The 20,168-nt window shown below is 50.0% G+C and overlaps 1 protein-coding gene across 2 annotated transcripts in view; it reads right to left on the reverse strand.

The window, feature by feature from the left end:
* Positions 1-20,168, reverse strand: part of CLIP2 (CAP-Gly domain containing linker protein 2) — a 111,392-nt gene that overhangs the window by 61,735 nt on the left and 29,489 nt on the right. For both annotated transcript variants that reach the window (XM_031967934.1, XM_031967933.1), the window contains exons 2-3: positions 19,002-19,227; positions 1,701-2,251 (exon numbers count right to left, since the gene is read on the reverse strand). In XM_031967934.1, coding sequence (XP_031823794.1) covers positions 1,701-2,251; positions 19,002-19,116 — 666 coding nt within the window. In that variant the 5' untranslated portion in view covers positions 19,117-19,227. The remainder of the gene's footprint in view (positions 1-1,700; positions 2,252-19,001; positions 19,228-20,168) is intronic.

A 20,168-nucleotide genomic window follows, 5' to 3' on the forward strand; every position in this document is an offset into this window, starting at 1 on the left:
AGACCTGGAGAGACGCCGCTTTGTCTGAGGTGGCCCCTGTGGCCGTTAGCTCGGGCCCGTTAGAAATGACCTCCCATAAGTCCCCAGGCTGAGGGCAGCTCCCCCCCTCCACAGAAAAGCCTGGAAATCGTGTAGTTTGGGGGTCCCTTTCCCCTTCCCTAAAGCCCTCCCCTTCCTGCGGCCTCAGTCCCTGGGGGCTACATGGTACCCAACAAGTGTTCTTAACGAACTCTACTCCCAGGAGCTCCGATGTAAGCCCAGAAGGGGCCCTCAAAGCCACGTAGTCTCGCCCAGGCCGGCTTGTGAGCGAGCCCTTTCTGCCTCTGTACGATCAGGAGACTGGACTAAAGGGTCCCAGGTTCTTTGTGCTCAGAATTAGAGGTTGTGCTCCGGCTCAGCCATTTTCAGGCACTTTCAACTCTTTATGATCCCCTGTGGGATTTTCTTGGCAAAGATACTGCAGCTGTCGGCTATTTGACAGACGGGGAAACTAAGGCAGACAAGGTGAAGTGACTTGCCCAGGATCACAGAGTGCTCTTGGCAGAAATACTGGGGTGATTTTCCATCTCCTCCAATTCACTTATAAATAAGAAAACTGAAACAGAGTGAAGTGACCTATCTGGGGACAGTCAGGAAGTATCTGAGGAGACTTGAACTCAGGTCCTCCTGAGCCCAGGCCAGTGCTCTGTGCACTATGGCATCAATCACCTAGCTGCCCTCACAATATAGTGGATCTGATAATATCTATATCTGATAGAGCACTGGCTCTGGAGTGCTATAAATTACTTAATCCCGATTGCTTCACACAAGAAAAAAATTGGAGAAGTTTCCTGTTTGGATCAAGTATTGGCCGACACCGTTCCATGTCATGTGTTCACTCTGTCACACAGCTGGCGCTACCCACTGTACCACCAGCCTATCTGTCCAGTCTCCGACCTGCCTCTGTTCTGCCATATGACGTTTCTACCTGGATAATCCTGCAGTCTCCAAACCTCTCAAATGAGACAATGAGGAGGAGGATGATAAGGAGGAAAAGAGGAAATCGAGGCACAAAATGGTGGAGGAATTTGCTCAAAGTTAATAAGAGAAAGCCCAGAGGGAGGTGGACTCTTGGAAGCCAAAATCTTTTCCAGCCCCCAGAAAGTGAGTCTTTAAGGGTGAGATCTCGTGTGTTTGACCCAGGCTGGCGGAGAAGATGGTCTGGGTTCGGGAAGCCCCCGCTGGGCCACAGCAAAGTCTGGCTAACTCCCTTCCCACAAGTCAGAGGGCACCTTTCTCAGGCCCAAAGGAAGCACAAACGGGAAAGCTCTTTGAGGCCTCTCCCTCCGGCCTCCAAGGAGTTCTGGGCTCTCCTCACTGGGAACCAAACTCGCATCCCCTGACCCAGAGCGCCAGCTTGGCGTGGGTAGAGTGGGCACATCGGGTCCATCAGTCCCCGGTGCCTGGTGAGGACTGTGGGGAAAGCGTTTGCCCTGCATAGGAAGGGAGCCGATAGTGTGGCTTGTCTTTGTATTCCCAGTACTTAGCACAGTGCTCCCGTACACAGTGGGCGCTAAATAAATATCTGGTATTGTAGGCACTCAATAAATGTTGAGGTAGCAGAGTGAACACACACACACACACACACACACACACACACACACACACTCACACACACACACGCACAGCTAACCAGGGCCGGCCGGGGCCCTCTTACTCACCAGAACCCGGTCCCCGAGCCGCAAGTCCTTGTCTCCCTTCTTCACGGAGCCACTGTCCGAGAGGTTGGAGCCCGACTCGTTGCCCGTCTTCATGGAGCTGTTGAGGACGCTCTCCCGCAGGGGGATGACGCGGGTGGACAGAGGGGGTGTCGCTGTGCCGGAGTGCAGGGACAGGTTCTGGGCGGTCAGGGACTCCACGGAGTGGGCGTCGCTGCCCGAGCCCTCGGCCGTGGGCTGCCGCGTCAGTTTGGAGGGCCGGGTGAAGATGCCCTGCAGCGGCTGGCACTCGAAGTAGCGGACGCCCCCCACGGAGCCATCGTTCTTGCCCACGGGGTCGTCCAAGACCACGCCAGCCCACTGGCCGGGTGCGAACTGAGTCTCCCCCAAATACTGGACGACGCCGGGCTTCACCCCGTTCACCCAGACCCGCTCGCCCACCACAAAGTCCCCCAGGAAGTCATCCCCGACCTCTGCCACCTTGGGGCACGGCTTCTCCGCAGGGGGGGCGCTGGCTGCCGTGGGCCCGGACGACTGCTTGTGCAGAGGAGAGCCTGTGCGGGAAGAGAGAGACGGGCGTAATTAGGACGGGAGAACAGACCCAGGCGACTGCGTCTGGGGGGATGGAGACAGCGGCTGCCAGCGCCAGGCTGGGGGACGCCACGATTCCACCCAAGTCCAACCCTCTCATTTACGGAGGATACACGGAGGCACATGCAAGGGAGGAGTCTGGCCTCAAAGGCCACGCAAATGGGTGAGAATCCAGCTTCTCTGGCTTCCGCTATGGTCTTGCTGAACTCTGTTTTCATGTCATTCTCGCTTACATCTTGAATAATTTATTCTGAAAATGCTCATTGGGGGGCACTGCCTCTCCTACAGAACTAGCTCTGGAAGGGCCAGAACCACTGAAGTCGGCCTTAAATCCTCAGCGCCCAGCAAGCACACAGTGCCAGTCTCCCCCTCTGTCACACAGGGGGTTGGACCAGACGATCAGCAGCCGTGAATTGTGACCCTGGGACACGAAGCTGAGGAAGAGGAAGGATGTACAGGTCGCTGCCCTTGGGGTGGGAAATGCCTGATGTTGCAGGTGTCCCCGCCAACCTATCACTGACTTCCCTAGGAAGGTGGTCTAGGGACTCGGGGCTCCTGGTGAAGGGGAGGAAGCTGGTGCTAGAATCCTGAGACCCGCCCTCAGGGGCATCTTCTCACCCACAACTTCCTAGCGCTTTGTGCCAGGGACGCATCTGCACTACCAGCAGCCCCATGTCCCTGCCTCATTCCCAGGAAGTGCTCTCATATCCAGAAATATTAGGTAACGTAAATATAATTCTCAAGTGACTCAAAAATCCTTTTTGATTCTATGAGGGCACCTTTGGGAGCCTCGTTTTGCTCATCTGAAAAAAAGAAGGGATGGGACAGCTGGGTGGCACACCGGATAGAGCACCAGGGACCTCAGACATGTAGTGCTAGCTGGATAAATTACTTACCCCCGATCCAAAAAAGAAAATAAAAAGAAAAAAGAAAAAGATGTGTTAAACTAGAAGGCGTTAGATCACATGGCCTAGGAGGCCCCTTCCAGTTCTAGCGCTGTAGGATCCTATGGGACACCTTTGTAATAATTAGTGTGTTTTAAGCCAAGAAGCAATACAGTGGTTCCTGAGAGCCACTGCTTCCCTCATCTGCTTCTTTTTTAAGACAAAAAGTTAGAAATATAAGCATAATTGCTCCGAGTCGCCCATTAGGAAAATTCCTAATATTTAGACAGAGGTTTGGCTCTCTGTTAACACAAATAGTTTCTAATTAAGCCTTCACCTCTACGTGACTGATCCAAAATTCAGGTAACCAGAAAGAGATTCTGGGTAATAAAGCCGTTGATTCCACCGGCAGAGGATATTTAAGAAAAAAGATTCTCCCCCCTCCTTTTTCTCAGTTCCTGAGGCCTACTAGTGACATTGACCTCAGTCTTCTGCTCTGAGATGTCCACCTCCCCATCTCCCTTCTCCGTCTTAGTCCAGACCCACCTTCTTTTTCCTTTCACTAATGGCTCCAGTTCCACTCTAGAGGGGCCACCAGACTGTCAGAACCTCTTCCTGGTTCTCGACTCAGCTTCTGCCTGCTGTGAATGCTCCAGGCTCTCTTTCTACCTGGTCTTACTGATTCAAGCAAGGTTTCCCACCCAACAAAGATCACTACCTTTGAGTAAAGTGGGGAAATCATTAAACCACGGACCTCTAGCCAGAACCTACTAACTGCAAGACTTTGAGCAAGGCTCGGCCTTCAGTTTCTCCATCTGTAAAATAAGGGGGCCGGCCCGGCCTCCGAGGTCCTGGATTTGATTCCATGATTCGCTGATTCTAAATCTAAGACTCTTACAGAAGGGACGCCTCCGATTCCATTCCAAAGCTTACTTTGTGTTCCTGGAAAGTAATGAGTTTCGAGCTTTTTACTTCGTCTGCTTTTTTCCCCTTTACGGTCAGGACCTCCTCCCTCTAGCTTCTCCACAGACACTGCCCCCCAGCCGGCCGGGTAGCCATCCTCAGCCGGGAAAGGGCTGGATCTGTGGGGGCCACAGAATTTCCTGTACCCCACCTGGCATCTGGAATCCAGGGCAAAGCAGGGAACCCAAGCCTCAGGCAAGGACATCTTGAGGCCGTTAATTCATTTGGAAAAAGCATGTTCCTCTGAGGGCCTGTTAGCAATCAAAGTGGGATCAGAAAGCCTCCAACAGGGCCCACAAAGCCTAGCTCCTCCGGGGGGAAGGCAAGGATGATGGGATCTGTTCCTTTTTCCCTTTTCTCCCACCCGTCCTCAGAGCCTTCATCCTGGGTCTTACCTCCCTTAAGTTCCATGAACCGAGAGCGGAGCAGAGTTGGGAGCTGGGACTCCTTCATCCTTCCTATACCCACACAGACCCACTGACTGGCTGCTGGGTCTTATGGAGAGGAGGGAGGAGAATTAGGGGAGGGAGGAGAATTGGGGGAGGGGGAACGGGAGGGAGAGAGGGAGGGACTTAACCCTTCTGATTCCTCAGTCCTTGAATGAGAAATGTTCAGTTAGGGAGGTCCCCAGTCCAGTCAAACCCTTTACCTTATAAGAGGAAACAAAAGCTCAGAGAGAGAAGCTCCTGGAGGTAGACAGAGGAAGGGGCTGGATTAGAATCCTCCCAAGTGAGAGGACAGCGGGGTGGGGCACACGGGGATGGCTGAAGCAACTGGACTGACATGGGTGGAGGACAATCCAATCACAGAGAAGCCACAAATCAGGAAGAACTAATCCAGAAGACCACAATCTTCTGGGTGGAGGGAAGATCAGATCACAAGGGAAGGCAAGGCAGAACAGAGGGATGGAGATGGAGGTGGAGGAAGGGGGGGTGATGCAGACTGTGAGAAGGAGAAAGGGAAAGGGACAGGGAAAGGTCAAGGTAAGACGGGAGGGAGAACAGAGGGTGGTAGAGAAGGGACACAGTAAGCCCTCTCAGGGGCTTCTGGGTAGCCCATGGCCTGAAAGCCTCTCACATGTCTGCCAAGGTAGCAAAGGGCCTGGAAGGCAGGGAGGGGAAGGGAAGTGTCTCCTAGGAGAGAGCAAATTCTTCCTAAGTAGTAATGGCTGACAAAGGCTTAATTAGGGACTGCTCTTTGGGACATATGTATTTTCAAATTTCATTACAAAATAATCCAAAGAAAGGGGTGGGTAAGGGTGGGATTTTGGCATGGGTTGGATTATAGAAGCTCTGGAAATCTCTTCTAACTTTGAGATTCCATCCTGCCCCATGTAAGATTCGCACTCGGATCTCCTTCAAACTCCAAAACCAGTGTGGTGGGTTTTTAAGTTATTTTCTCTTCAGTTTTAAATCCTCTTCCCCTCTCGAACCCTTTACCCACCCATTGAACCAGTACCCGGCCCCCTCCCCTCAGTGCCTTCTTACTGAAACAAGACAGAATTACTGTCTTTAAGGAAGGGAAAGGCTCCCATGCAAAAGCTGCTCGTTTACAGCAGAGAGAAAAGCGCGTCCTCCCCCTAAGGAGGCTGCAGGACGAGGACGTGAGCAGGGGCAGAGCCACACGACCCGACGCCAGCTGCTTCTCAGGCACTCGACCTCGCCTGCCTTCCCTTGCCCGGCCCAGGCCCAGAGGCCAGACAGCAGACAGTGTGCTTCGGGCTGGCCGGCCAGTCAGGGAACCTGTTCCGAGTTCTCCTTTCAGGTTCAGAAACCTTTCCCTATCACAAAGCAGGGAGAGGTGCCCTGGCAGAGGCCCGAGGAAGGGGAAGCCAGGACACCACGGCAACCACTGCCCAGAAAGTCTAGGAAGGGTCTGCTCAGCCATGGGCAGGGAACTCCCCAACAGGCCCAAAATCACCACAAGGGAAAGTCAGGACTGGCTAAAGGGGAAGAAGCACAGAGAAATCATTACCAGGAGAACCCCGTCCCCTGCCCTCGTATACACCCTCCTTCCTTCCTTCCGCCTTTTAGACTCTCTGGCTTCCTTCAAGCTCCTTACACAGAATATCTTTTTAGCTCCTTCCAATGCAAATGGCCTCTCCTCCTCCTCAAACCTGTTTATCTGTCTGTCTACACAACCAGGTGGCCCAATGGATGTAGTTAGTGCCAGACCCGGAGCCAGGAAGACTCGAGTTAAAAATCGGCCTCAGACACTAGCCAGGTGATCCCGAGCAAGTCACTTCATCCTGTTAACTACCGTTTCCTCATCTGTCAAATGTCTCCAATATCCTTGCCAAGAACACTTATTAGCTGTACGACCACAGCATGTCACTTCACCCCATCTGCCTCAGTTTCCTCATCTGTCAGATGTCCCGGAGAAGGAAATGGTAAGCCAGGCCGGTATCTTTGCCAAGAAAATGCCATCAGGAATACAGTGAGACAAGATGGATTTCCTTTAGGACTCTTCTTTCCCTCTGTTCTGTATGGCTTGGCTGTACAGTCTGAACTTTGTTGTCTAAAAGTTTCTCAAAATTGCTTGGGTTTTATTTTCCCTCTATATTTTCTATGCCCGTGTTGTTCCCAGAAGCCACTGGCACACAAATGACTTTTTCAGTTTTTGTTTGTATCTCCAGGGCCTGTGCCATGTTAGGCACTTAATAAATGTTTACTGATTGAATTTAGATTTAAAGCTGGAAGCACCTTCAAAGCCACCTAGTCCTGCCCCTCATTTTGCAGATGGGGAAACTGAGGCCCACCGTGGCTCAGTGATTTGCCCATCCATGGTCACAAAGCTAGTAAAGTTAGAGGTGAGGTTTGACCACAGGTCTCCCTGACTTCTGCCTCCAAGTGGTCTGTTAAGGAATGGCTCCGTCTGTCTCCCCCCTTCCAGCTTTTCCCCCCCGTTTTCTCTCTTGCCCTTTCTCCCTCCGCTCCCTTGGGTAACTCAGCTGGAAGTTCACGGCACCCACGGCCAGCACTAAGGGCAGTGACTAAGTGCTGGGATTGGCTTCCCGGAACTCTCGAGATTCTTGGCTGCCGTCGGGCCTGGGCTGTCCCGGGCTTTTAAGCAGAGGAGCATTGAGGGTCTCTGCTCAGACCACACCAGGAGCAGGCAAGCAAGCAGCTGCTGCCACTGCCCGAATCCAGCCCCAGGCAACAGAAACCGCAGCATCTGGCTCCAAGTGCCAGGAGCCAAGCCACCTGCCAGGGGTCCCCAGGAGCCGGCAGGTAGCAGTTCAGGAGGGCCTTTTCCCTGCCCTCATCCCCACTCCCACCCCACCAGGGCATCTCGGTCTCAGCCATTGGCATAGGAGCCTCCAATGGCAGCTTGGGAGTCACTGCTAGGAGTGCAGTCGCTCACTAGCTATCGCCTTGTTCTCGGGCCTCTTGGACCAGGACCGGCTCCTTCCTGTCCAAGGGTCAGGGGCTGACCAGGCCGGGACCATCATTCATGGTACATGTGCACCACAGTCCCAAACATGGCGGACCACACCATCCCAACTGGCCACTACATCTGCTGGGATGCAGCATTCAGAGCCTGGCCTCGACATGACAAGGAAGCCCTTCCCATCTTGGGCGAGGCCGGGGTCTCCTAATATCTTCCCAGAATCACCCACTGGAGCAGAAATATGAGGTCAGAACTCTAAGCTGTTAACGAACACCCTCCCGAGCTTCGGATCGCTGGGCTGGAAGAAGCCTCAGAAAAGTCACCTTGTGTAGCCTCTGTCTTTTATTGAAGGGGAAACTAAGGCCCAGGCTCAAATCCTGCCTCAAACATTCACTAGCTGTATTATCTTGAGCCAGTCTAGAGTACAACTAAGACTAAAGTTGCAAAGATGGCGCAATCTGCATTGGTAGAGGGAGTGTGCTGATGTGGAAATTCCCTATAATCAATGAAAAAAGCAGCTCAGTCCCTTTCCTTACTATTCCACAACAGGATAAACATCTCTTTTCTCCAACCTAGAAAGTCAGGCCTGAGAGCAGTCTCTGATCCAGTCTGCCCCGCTTCTTGTGATAGGGGAGGAAACTGAGGCACACAGAGAGGAACTGACTTATTCAAGCTAGTGGTAGAGCTAAGACTTAAAATTATCTTATTTTTTAAAGGAAAACATCATTTTCTTTCAATCCACCAAGAGCCCACCCACCTGGCTGCCAGGGGAAGCCTTCCCTAAAGCTTTCCCTTTGTGAGAGGCCCTGAACAGCTGGTGAGCGGCTAGCAGCCCCCACTGCGGAATTCCTTCTGGAAGCAATCTGCCTGACTCCCCTCCTCCACCCCCAGCAGCAGCTCTCCGCTGACCATCCATGCCTCAGGCTTTAACATTAGGGCTTCCAACCATTCCATGCTTCCCCTTACTTGAGAGCAAAAGCCTCTGGGAAATAATTCTAAAACCAAAGATTTAGAGCTGGGTGGTACCTTGGAGTTCATCTCATAGAACCCTCTCTTTTACAGAGGGGGACACCGAGACCTCACAAGGGTGAAGTTGTTTACATCAAGCAGCAGAACTAGAGCATAGTAATGAGTCTCTACCCATCCACTAAGTATGCAAGACCTCCATCTCAGCCTGCCCTCTAAACCGCATATAATTCGATATCTAGCTGAGAACCCAGCCGCTTAGGAACCTGAAGGAGCTCGGGCACAGAATAATCATAATTAACCAACATTGACTCTGGAAAACGATGAGAATATCCACAGAGAACTCTAAAAAAATTTATTTTAATTTGCAGTTCATTTTGAAATTATGAGAATATCAACATAGAACTCTAGAAAAATTTTATTTTCATTTGCAGTTTCTTTTTGAAATGATGAGAACATCAACATGAACTCTAGAAAAAAAATTTTAATTTGCAGTTTCATTGTGAAAAGGATAAGTATAAGGTAGGAAATCCCCACAACCTTGTTTTTGCTTTGGTTTTTTTTCCTCCTTTGAGTTGGCTTCTGGGAAAATTATGGGGTTTTTTTTTCAGCCCTATTTAGACTCTGTAACTAAGCTGGGGAAGCTCTCCTACCTAGCTAGCACTCTCTCTCCACCTTCCCCCCCTCCTCCAACAATCCCACTGTCACACCAAAGCTATGCTGATATTTGCAGGGGACCCAATAATGTTTCAGGTGTTTGTGCAAAGGGCCCATGCATTGAATCACCACGTTGCCCAAGCCCAGGAAAATACCACCTACCTACTTGTGGGGAGAACAGTCTATGCTTCCTGCCCACATCCCCCAACTCCCCCAGGTCTATGAGTAAATTTTCTGGGGGCAAAAATCATGACCACAGAAGAAACTTGCAGCAGCAGCAGCAGAAGCTCCATTTTAAGAAAAGAATTTTGAAAGTTACCTTCTCTAGTTAGGGAAAGAGACATTCAAAATTTCCTCCTTGGAGGCAAAATGGAAAAAAAAAAAACTCCAATAAATAAGAAATCTGAGCTCTGTAGCTAATACCATGGGCCTCCTTCTTGCATGTCACCCAGGACCAGGCTTTGAGAAGCTGGGATTTTCTATCTTTCTCACCGATTTATTTATCAATCCATCAGTAAATATTTATCAAGTGCCTAAATGTCTCCTGACTCTAACCCTAACCCTCCCAAGTCAACCAACTCAAATCTTAACCCCAAATGTGCTGGGTTAAGCATTGGCGATATAAAAGAAAGTCCTGCCCTCAATGAGATTACTGGAGACTCAATCCAAATATTGGCAATTTCAATTTTACTAAAGCCATCAGCTCCTATTCTGAATCAGTCTCTTACAGCAGATATTCTCAAAGTAGAAGGTAGGTGCCAAGTACTCCTGCTAATGGACTAAACCATATTTACCATCTAATAGGCCACTAATCGTAGAGGAGGGCAGAGCCCTAAGGCCATGGAGTCCAATCTCTCATTTTACAAAGGAAGAAACTGAGAGAAGTTAATGATTTCTTCAAGGTCACACTGGTAATAAACATCAGGAAAGTAAAGTCAGGTCCTCCAACGCCTACTCAAAAGCACAAATAAACCAACATCAAAGTGGCCATTTGCCAAGTGCCTCCGACTCTCCATCTCAAAGACTTCATGGGACAAGAAAGGGAGAGACCCTGACGCCTGTTGGCTGCTCTGGATCTAAGGTAAAGAGGGTGGGGCAGCTAGATAACACAGTGGATAGAGCACCAGCCCTGAAGTCAGGAGGACCCGAGTTCAAATCCATCTCAGACACTTCACACTTCTTAGCTGCAGGAAGAAGGCATGGAGGAAGGGAGTAAGAGAGAGGGGGGGGAGGGAGGGAGAGAGAGAGAGAGGGGAGGGAGGGAGGGGGAGAGAGAGGGGAGGGAGGGAGGGGGAGAGAGAGGGGAGGGAGGGAGGGGGAGAGAGAGGGGAGGGAGGGAGAGAGAGGGAGCACCATACCAGGGAGTCTGTGCCCTGGAGGCTGTGTCAAAAGCAATCAGGGCTTTGTGGATGCATTTGGAAATGGCCCACTTCCCTTGGCCTCAGGAGACTAGGTCACTTCCAGTTTGGTTCTGGCCAACTTAGATGGCTCATAGTGGACAAGATACTAGTCTCAGAGTCAAAAAAACATGGGCTCACATGCCTTGAACACTCACTGGGTGATTCTGGAAAAAGCATTCTACCTCTTTCTGCCTCGGTTTCCTCATCTGAAAAATGACGAGAGACATAAGAGCGGACATAAGGAGGAAATGAGATGGCATTTTAAACCTTAAAGCTCTAATCGGAGCCTCTAACTTCCGTTATATCCCAGACCCCTTTGCCAATCTGGAAAGCCTAGGGTTCCCTTCTCAGAATAATGTTTTTACACATAAAATTAAATTCAGTTGGATGACAAAAGGAACTGATCACACTGACATAAAGATGGAATATTTTTTAATTATTCAAGTCCTAGATCCCCCGAAATCTGGATCCCAGATTGTCTCTCCCTCCTCCCCCCCAAGATTTATCATTCTTAGCTCCGATTAGTGCTGCTGCCTCTGAGAAAGACCCGGCTTCAGGTGGGGCCCCGAGAGGCCACACATCCCTCTGGCCTCCTGGCAGAAGAGGCCACATGAACACAGACTGAGCGAGCAGCTCTTAGGACATCTGACTAACAAGAAAGGGAAACTGAGGACCCAAGGAAAGAGGAAAGTGGCTCTGCAGTAGTGGTGAGCAGCCGCCTGGGGCTTAGAGGCTTTCCGCTGCAGCGAGCTGCCTCGGATCACCCCAGCCCGACCTCGGCTCTGGGCCAGACTACGGACTGGGTACAAAGACGGGAGATGGAGGCCGGGCCCTCAGGGACCTCCCAGTCTAGGAGAGGAGACAAGGCATTCCTTGGGGAAATAATAAAAGCCACGGGAGGGAGCAAGAGACGGGCCGGCATCGGTCACATGCCGCGCTGCCACAAAGGAAGGTTATAGATCATGGGGACCGAGTTCAGAAATCGGGGGCGGCTGCAGTGACCTAGGAAGGCTTCATGGAAGAAGGAGCTGGCTGAGCCTTGAAGGACCTCTAAGGTTTAGATAAAGGAAGAGCGAGGAGGGCATTCCAGGCAAAGGGAACAGCATCAGCAAAGGTGTGGAAAGAGGAAAGAACACGGCATGTGTAAGAAGAAGCCAGCCAGCCAGCTTCAGGAAGGCAGAGAGAGCAGCACAGGAGGCAGCTGGGTAGTGCAGTGGCTAGAGTGCTGGGCTCAAGGACAGGAAGATCTGAGTTCAAATTCTGTCTCAGAATCCTCCTGGCTATGTCACTCTGGATCATCTAGCCTGACTTAGTCTCACCATCTATAAAATGGACATACAAAAGCATCTCCCCGGGCTTTTGTGAGTAGCAAATGAGGTAAAATACTCCATGACCCTAAAAGTATTATATAGATAGCCTAATTATAAATTACAATATATAATATATATTATATTATTATATATATTACATATATATTATATAAGAAGGACAAGTTGGGACCCAGTTACGGAGGCTTCAGACGCCAGACAGAGGAGTTTGGGCTCTCTCCCAAGCAAGTGAAGAACCATAAAATCTGTCTGCTCCATCTCCTCCAGTCCCTCCTGCCATTGCTCCCTCTGGCAGATGGGCCAGCGCTCCTGGGCAGGGTCCCTGGCCAAAGGTGAATCATTCCCCTCCTCCTCTCCCCTCCGACCCCAGCACACGGCAGAAGGTCTGTCCTACCTGTTCCTGGTCCCGATCACAGACAAAGAGAAAGCGTTCCTGCTGGGAGGCGAGGAGGCTCCGGGACTGGGAAGCCCTGGGACTATCCCAGCTGTCCCTGCCTCCATCTGTTCCATCCCAATCTCTTTTCAGCCTGTCCGGATCCTCAGGTAATCTTTTCCCCCTACTTGGTCTTTCCCCGCCTGCTCCCACCCCTACATAATATGATCTCCAAGAACATGGGCCAGTTGTTTCAACAGCTGCTACGGTCAAGGTCACTCTGCGAGAAGCCCCCACCCCTGACGAGTTCCACTGCACTCGGCTCTCTCCGGTCCCTGTTACTTAAGGCAGGCACAGTCTAACCCGGGTGGGCATCCAGGATAGACCTGGGAAAATGAAGCCCACCTGGCTTTTATCAAGCCATAGCAGGCCATTGACCCTGAGTACCTTCACCTGCCCGGGACCTCCCTCTCCTGCCCAATAAAGGAGCTTGCCCTGGGCCCTTCCAGCCCTGATAGACCACTGCTGTTCCCGCAGCTCGACACAGTGGGAAAGGGATTGGACCCCATTCTGTTGGGGCAGATCGTATCAGCCATGCTGGTCTCTCTTTCCTCATCTGTGAAATGGAGCTTAAATAAACCGGAGATCCCTTTCAGCCACAGAGGATCACTCCACAATGATCATTATTCACAAGTCATACTTGGAGCAGTTAAGGCTTTCAGAATGCTTTTCTCACCGCCCTCTCCCTCCTTCCATCTGTCCCATCCCCGGTACATCGGCAAGTCTGTCGGGTGGATCTCACAAGTACTATTAGCACTGATTTACAGATGAGGAAACTGAGACGCGGGAGGCTGACGCCACAGAGCTGCCGACAGACCCAGCGTCTGAGCCCTGGCTCCTAGCACATCATCCACTGGATCTCCCTGGATCCGAGACGCAAAATCCGTAGGTTCTCTGATATCCTATAATACACCATAAACACCCACACTTAAGCCCCCTTTCCATATCCCGTCACAACGTCCTGCAGCGTTAGTTCTGACGTCCAACGTGCCAGCCTTTCATGCCCCTGCCCCGATGTTCTAAAGCTCCTTCCCTGACACTTTCAGAACTTTCCAGCTCCCCGTGGCTCCCCCAAAGCAGATAAACGGCTCTGAGCTCTCATCGGCACCTTGGTCTGGCCAAGCATCTTGGGAGGGCAGCCTTGCATGGTACCTGAGACAAGAATTATGTCGGGAAGCTGGACCCACCGGCCCCTGGCTATTGGAATACTGGCCAGAGCCTCAGAAAGGGACCCATAAGCACTTTTAAGCGAGGGCTCCTTCCCAGATGCTCCCGGTCTCGCCGGAGGAATTCAAGAGGGAGGAGGATTTATTGCAGGCGTCAAGCTTAAACCCCACCATCAGCTGAACACAGGCACGGCTGAGATTTAGAGGGAGGCAGGAGCTGGGAACCTGATCCAAGGCACGGCTTTGTCTGCAGGCAGCTGTGGCGCTCCGCAGGCCTTTGGGACTGCCAGACAGGGGTCAGGGAGGGGAAGGGGAGAAATCCCGAGAGCGGTGGGCCAAGCGAGTGCCTTGATCTTTTCCCTGACACGTCTCAGCCCCACGAGACCTCCTAATCCCCGCTCTTCATCATGCTCTCAAGGAGACAGTCCATGCTTGGGATGAGGGGCAGGGTGGCCCTACAGGGAAGGGCCTTCATGACATGTCCAGGGGCCCAAGGAACGCTCCCAAACTCTTCCCGTCTCGCTGAAGGTTACCCTGACCTTCAGCCTGCGTCCCTGACGTTCAGCCTCCACCTGGGAAGGGAGTCCCGGTGCTCCCGGAAACTGGGCAGAGACGCACTGAGGTCACAAATCTATCCTGCGGCTTAGGGCCTGGGCTGGAAACCCCAGCGCCGAGGCCAGATGGGCAAGATCCGGCTTTTCCAGGCACTCCGGGAGGAATTCCCAGGCAGGGGCAGGGGAGGGAGGAAGCCCCGCAGAGAACAGGGAAGAAATTCTCCAGAATAAGTGGGGAAAGGCAGGAGCTTCAGGTGAACGAGACCCTCCCTAACTCTGAGCATTCTTCTAAGAACAAACCAAGACTTTCCAATTGACCATTTGATCCTCGGTCTCTCCAAACACCCCCTCCCAGCTTCCACGAGAAAATACTGATCACTGAATCAACTCCAGCTTCACAGCCCCTTCTCTAAAGGGACACAGCCCACCTCAAGGCGTATCCAAAGCCAAGCCCCCCTATCCCCACTACCTTAAGCGTGGTGGATAGCAGGAGATGCTCTGGGAATCGTCCGTGCAGACAAAGCTGAGGGGGGGGGGGGAAGAAAAGGGCTTCTAGTACCCTCTCCCCCTCCCTCAAATCAAGCTCCCCAAGCTTTCTCCCATTCCGGCTCCCCCCATAAAACCCTCCTGCCCAGGCGGTCCCAGCACGGGGAGCAGAGGGAATGGGACGAGTTTTACCCTTGAAGGAGCAGAGCCGGCTCCCCATGGAGCATCCATCCGTTGTCACAGCCCTCCCAAAGAGGCTGGGCTTGGAGCTCCCATCAGCCTGCCTCTCAAGGAGGGGATCGATAATGCTGGGCTCTCAGTGGCGGCAGCAAAAAGCTATTAGGAGGCAGCCCCGCTCCCCAGCTGTATAAAAGCTCGGCACGGATTTACTTGTCGAGATTGTTATTAAAAAGTTTAGGATGTGGTTCGGAGAAGGAGGCAGGAGGAGAGGAGCAGAAAACCTCAGCGTTTTTAAGTGTTTCTTGGCACCCGGGCCATTCTCAACCGTATGACATAGAGGAAACTAAGAATAGCTAGCATCTATATAGAATTTTGAATATTATCTCATTTTATCTTCGCAACGACTCTGGGAGAGAGGTGATATGTTATCCTCATTTTATGGATAAGAAAACTGAAGCAGAGAAAAGCCAGCATCTGGACCCAAGGCCTCTGACTCCAGGCCCGGCACTCTACCTGCTATACTAAGAGCGAGAACCTATTCAGGTTCAAGTAATTGATCTATTCCCTGGGGATGCCCTCTGTTGTGGAAGAAAAGGGGAAGATGATGGGCAGCCCCAGATGGGGAGTTCTAACTCTCCTCTGCAAGGCTGAGAGGCTACCTTCCCTTTGCAAAGGCCTGGCCCAGAATGGAGTGAGAGGGAGGGAGCAGGGTGCCTTGCATCAAGGAGGGAGAGCCACCTCCCAGCTGGAGCTCTCCATCACTGAGCTGCAGAACTTGAGGCAAGCTGCACGGTCACTGTTACCCTGAGAATTCTTTTTATTCAATGACTAAAAGCGGTCACTTTTAGCCAACTGGAAAATAGTCTGCAGAACATTGAACAGAAAGAATCGTTTCCATGGAAAAGATTTATAAAAAAAAAAGAACAGAAAAAAAAGAAGTGAATATGGCATCTTTTGGTTTATATTCAATCTCCTCAGTTCTTTTTCTGGATGCAGATGACATTTTCTGTCCAAAGTCTGTTAGGATTGCTTTGGATCACTGAACTACTGAGAAGAACCAAATCTTTCCCAGTTGATCATCATACAATCTTGCTGTTACTGTGTACAATGTATTCTTGGTTCTGCTTGTTTTGCTCAGAATCAGTTTGTGTAAATCTCTTCAGGCCTTTCTAAAATCAGCTTGTTCATCATTTTAAAAAATAGAACAATAATACTCTATTACCTTCATGTACCACAGTATTATTGTGTCATAAGAAATGATGAGCAGGATGCCCTCATAAAAAGAAGAGGGAGGAAGAGAAGGAGGAAGAGGAGGAGGAGGAAGAGGAGGAAGAAGAGAAGGAAGGAAGGAAGGAAGGAAGAGGAAGAAGAAAGGAAGGAAGGAAGAAAGAAAGAAAAAAGAAAGAAAGTTCAGCCATTCCCCAACTCTTGGGCATCTACTCATAGAAAAAAATCATTTCAATCTGAACGCCATCAAACTAGGTGAGAACCTACTATGTCAGTTTCTCAAACTGTCAATTCTACTCGGCCCATTCAATAAAAACTTAGTAAGCACCTACTGTGTGTGCTAAGTGCTAAGGACACAAATAAGAAAAAGGCAGTCTTTGCCTTCAAAGAGCTTACAACCTAATGGGCCACCAACCTCATTTTCCCCATGCCTCTTGTGCCAGGGCCCTGGGACCATCCTAGGTTCTCCTGGGTGAGTTGTCCAAAACTCACCCTTCCTTTCCAGCTTCCCCTTTTCACTACAATGGAAACTCCTTGAGGTCAGGAACTGTTCTGGTTTCTTGTGTTTACAAGCCCAGTCCTTAGCCTGGTCCTTGGGACATAGTAAATATTTAATCAAGGCTTTGTCACTCATTGATTAGGGGCAGCTACTTGGTGTAGTGGATGGAACCTCCATCCAGGAGTCAGGAAGATCAAATCTGGCTTCAGGACAATTAGGGGAAATTATCTATATGCACAAAAGTGTTTATAGCAGCTCTTTTTGTACTGGTAAAAAAAAAAATGGCATCAAGGTGATGCCCATAAAATGGAGAATAGGTGAACGAGTTGTGGGATATGATTGGGATGGAATATTGTGTATCATAAGAAATGATAAGCAGGATGCTCCCATAAAAAGAAGAAGAAGGAGAAGAAAGAGAAGAAGGGGGAGGAGGGGGAGGAGGGGGGAAGAGGAGGAAGAGGAGGAGATGAAAGAAAGGGAGGGAGGGAAGAAGGGAGGAAGGAAAGGAGGAAGGAGAAGGGAAGAAGAAGGAAGGAAGGAAGGAAGGGAGTCTTCTAGAAGCCTAATCTCTGGAACTCAATTTCCTTATCTGTAAAGTGGGAATAATAATCCTTGCAGAGACAATTCAGGATCTTTACAGGGAAAGTGCTTTATAAGCAAATGCTGAATCCGGCGAGTCTGTTAGGTAACACTTTATTAATAACACTGCATTATGTTATCAGTTGGAATTGGGATTTCATTGTTGTTGGCAACTCCCAGATGAGGAATTTCTTCTATTAATACACCTTCTCTCCCCAGCTCCTATTTAGAAAGACTTGCCCTTGGTGAGATGTGCTAGAATATGGGCTGGAAACATGATATGAACCCAGAACTTTCTAACATCCAGACCTACATTCAATATACTCTAACAAGCTGCCCTTCCACTCTTGAGGATCTCATTCACTATGATGTCATCAACTCTCTTCTCAATTAAATAATAATAACAATACATAGGAAAGAAAGAACTTTGCAAAAGATGGAAAATGTTATTGGCACTGCTAACTGAAGTCCAATTTAGGACTTTCTAGACCTGGATTTGGGATCAGAGGAAGGAAGAAAACAAGCAATTATTAAGTACCTACTGCATGCTAAAGGAAGAAAATAAGCAATTATTAAGTACCTACTGCATGTTAATTACTATGTTAAGAAAGTATTTTACAAATATCGTTTCATTAAACCTTCACAATACCTGAGAGGCAAATGCTATTATAATCCCCATTTTATAATTGAAGAAGCAGAGGCAGGCAGAGTTAAGTAACCTGCCTAGGATCACACACCTTGTAAGTGTCTAAGGCTGGATTTGAACTCAAGTCTTGCTGACTCAATCAGAGGATCTGGATTCAAATCTCAACTGTGATGATTATTCTCCATGGGAGATTTATTAACCTGCCTTCACGGAGGCTGTGCTCTAGTGAGCACGCAGAAGTGCAGATGAAATACATGGGGGATATTGGGGGGTGGAAGACAGCAGAATGAGGGAGATCCCAGAAAAGGAACATCTTTCATCTGGAGGCCCTGGCACAGGAGGCGGGGAGAGACAGGAAGAAGGGAAGGGGGAGATGGAAGGAAATGGGAGAGGGAAGGGAGCCAGCAGCCATCTGCCTCCTCCTCGCCCCCCAGAAGGTTCACCTGCCGCCTCACTTTCAGGAAAGGTCAATGCCGCTGTCACATGAGCTGGGGATCACAAAAGGCTTTTTTTCTTTTCTTTGAAATTCCCAAGAGTGTCGGGGCCCAACCAGCTGTTCTTTTGCTCCCTATGGCCCGGCCCGGGATATTACTGACTCCTCTCAAGTTTGTAAAAGGAGCGGTCCCCAAAACAAGGAGGGAGGGGGACGAGCAGAAGAAAATAGAGGATCCGATCTCTCCCTGCTCAAGTGTCCCCAAGGTGGCAGATGGCTGCCTGGGACCCAACAGGGCTGGACTGGCGTCTCCTGCCACCCACTCGTGCCAAGCCAAGCAATGCAAAAATCAAGATGTCAAGGCCTGGAGAGTGGAGGGGAAGGGTCATTGGGAGCATCAGCTGCCTCTGGTCAGACTTCTGGGGCTCCTCTGCCCAAGAGTCAGGGACAGAAGCTGAGAGACAGCCCAGCACGGTCTGGAGTCTGCCCCTACTCAAAAGCTCCAGCCAGGTCTTTCCTCTCCTTCTTCCCCACAGGCCAATGCTCTGTACCTTGGAGAGCTTCTGGGACCTTGGAAGTCAAATAGAAGCCATCTAATCGAGATCCTCATTTTACAGGTGTGGAAACTGAGGCACAGAAAAGGAGAGTAATTTGGAGAGCTTCTAGGACCTTGGAAGTCAAATAGAAGCCATCTAGTTTAGCTCCTCATTTTACAGATGTGGAAACTGAGGCATGGGGGGAGGAGAACTTACTTGTCCAAGGTCACACAGGTCATAAGTACCAAAAGTAGAATTTGCACCCAAGTCCCTGGCGACAGAACCTTTGTATAACTACTCCTGCATTTCACAGAATGGCCTAGTAGTCTTCCCTATCCCCACATCCTCCAAGTAAGTTCTCAGCCAGCGGCCGAATCTTCTCTTACCTTCCTTAGAGCCAGTGGTGGCCACAGCAGAGGACGACCCAGAAGAGGTTCGGCCCACGGGGCTGGAGTGTTTCCCGCCCCGGTTGGGGATCTTTAGCCCACTGGGCTTCAGCATGGTTGCGTCGTGTAGACGGCAGGTTGGTACCCGGGCTTGCGCTGGATGCTGTGCTCCACGTCACCCTGTCAGGCTGTTGGACGGGACATCGTCTCTCTCATCCTCACCTGCCTACGGAGAAGGAGCAAGAGAGAGACAGAGGTCATGGGAAGCCTGAGGATCACATCTGCCAACCGAGAGCTGGCTAACGCTACAAGAAACGCCGAAAACTATTCCTATAAACAGCCGGCATTGTAGAGTTTGCTGTAACTCACAGACAGCGGGAAAGAACAATGAGCAAATTCTAGGAATCGAGTTGTACATCACGTCTCTTGTGAAAAGAATCACATGGAACTACGATTTCTTTACATTTTGGCAATCCAAATGCAGCATCCTTTACTTTTAAAAATTTTTATTTCCCCCAAGTATGTTTATTCATTGATTGATTGATTGGTTGATTTTTATTAAAGCTTTTTAATTTCAAAACATGTGCATGGATGATTTTTCAATATCAATTCTTGCAAAACCTTGCGTTCCAAAGTTTCTGCCCCTTTGCCCCATCTCCTCCCCTAGATGGCAAGTAACCCAATATATGTTAAATATGTTAAAGAAGGATTTTTTTTAAAAAAGAAAGATCACTTAACAAATGATCAGGTTCAATAAGAGGAATCTAAATCAACCCCCAAGTTAATGACTTTGCTAATTGTTATCCCCTGGTCACAGACTCTGTCTCTTCCTTCAAGACACAACTTAAGCACCAACTTCTATATAAAATTTGTTTGGGGGGCAGCGCAGTGGCGCAGTGGGTAGAGCACCAGCCCTGAAGTCAGGAGGACCTGAGTTCAAATCCAGCCTCAGACACTTAACACTTCCCAGCTGTGTTGCCCCAGGCAAGTCACTTAACCCCAATTGCCTCAGCAAAAAATAAAAATAAAAAAATTCCTTTGGATTTCCCCAGTGACAGTGGCCTTCCTCCCGAAATACACTGGATTTTTATTTCATCTCTTATTTTGTATATATTTGTATAGCCTGCGTGGCCAGGGAGCTCGTCTCAGTAGGAAATCTTGGGCTCA

This window comes from Sarcophilus harrisii, chromosome 4 (assembly GCF_902635505.1).
Source record: "Sarcophilus harrisii chromosome 4, mSarHar1.11, whole genome shotgun sequence".
Lineage (NCBI taxonomy): Eukaryota > Metazoa > Chordata > Mammalia > Dasyuromorphia > Dasyuridae > Sarcophilus > Sarcophilus harrisii.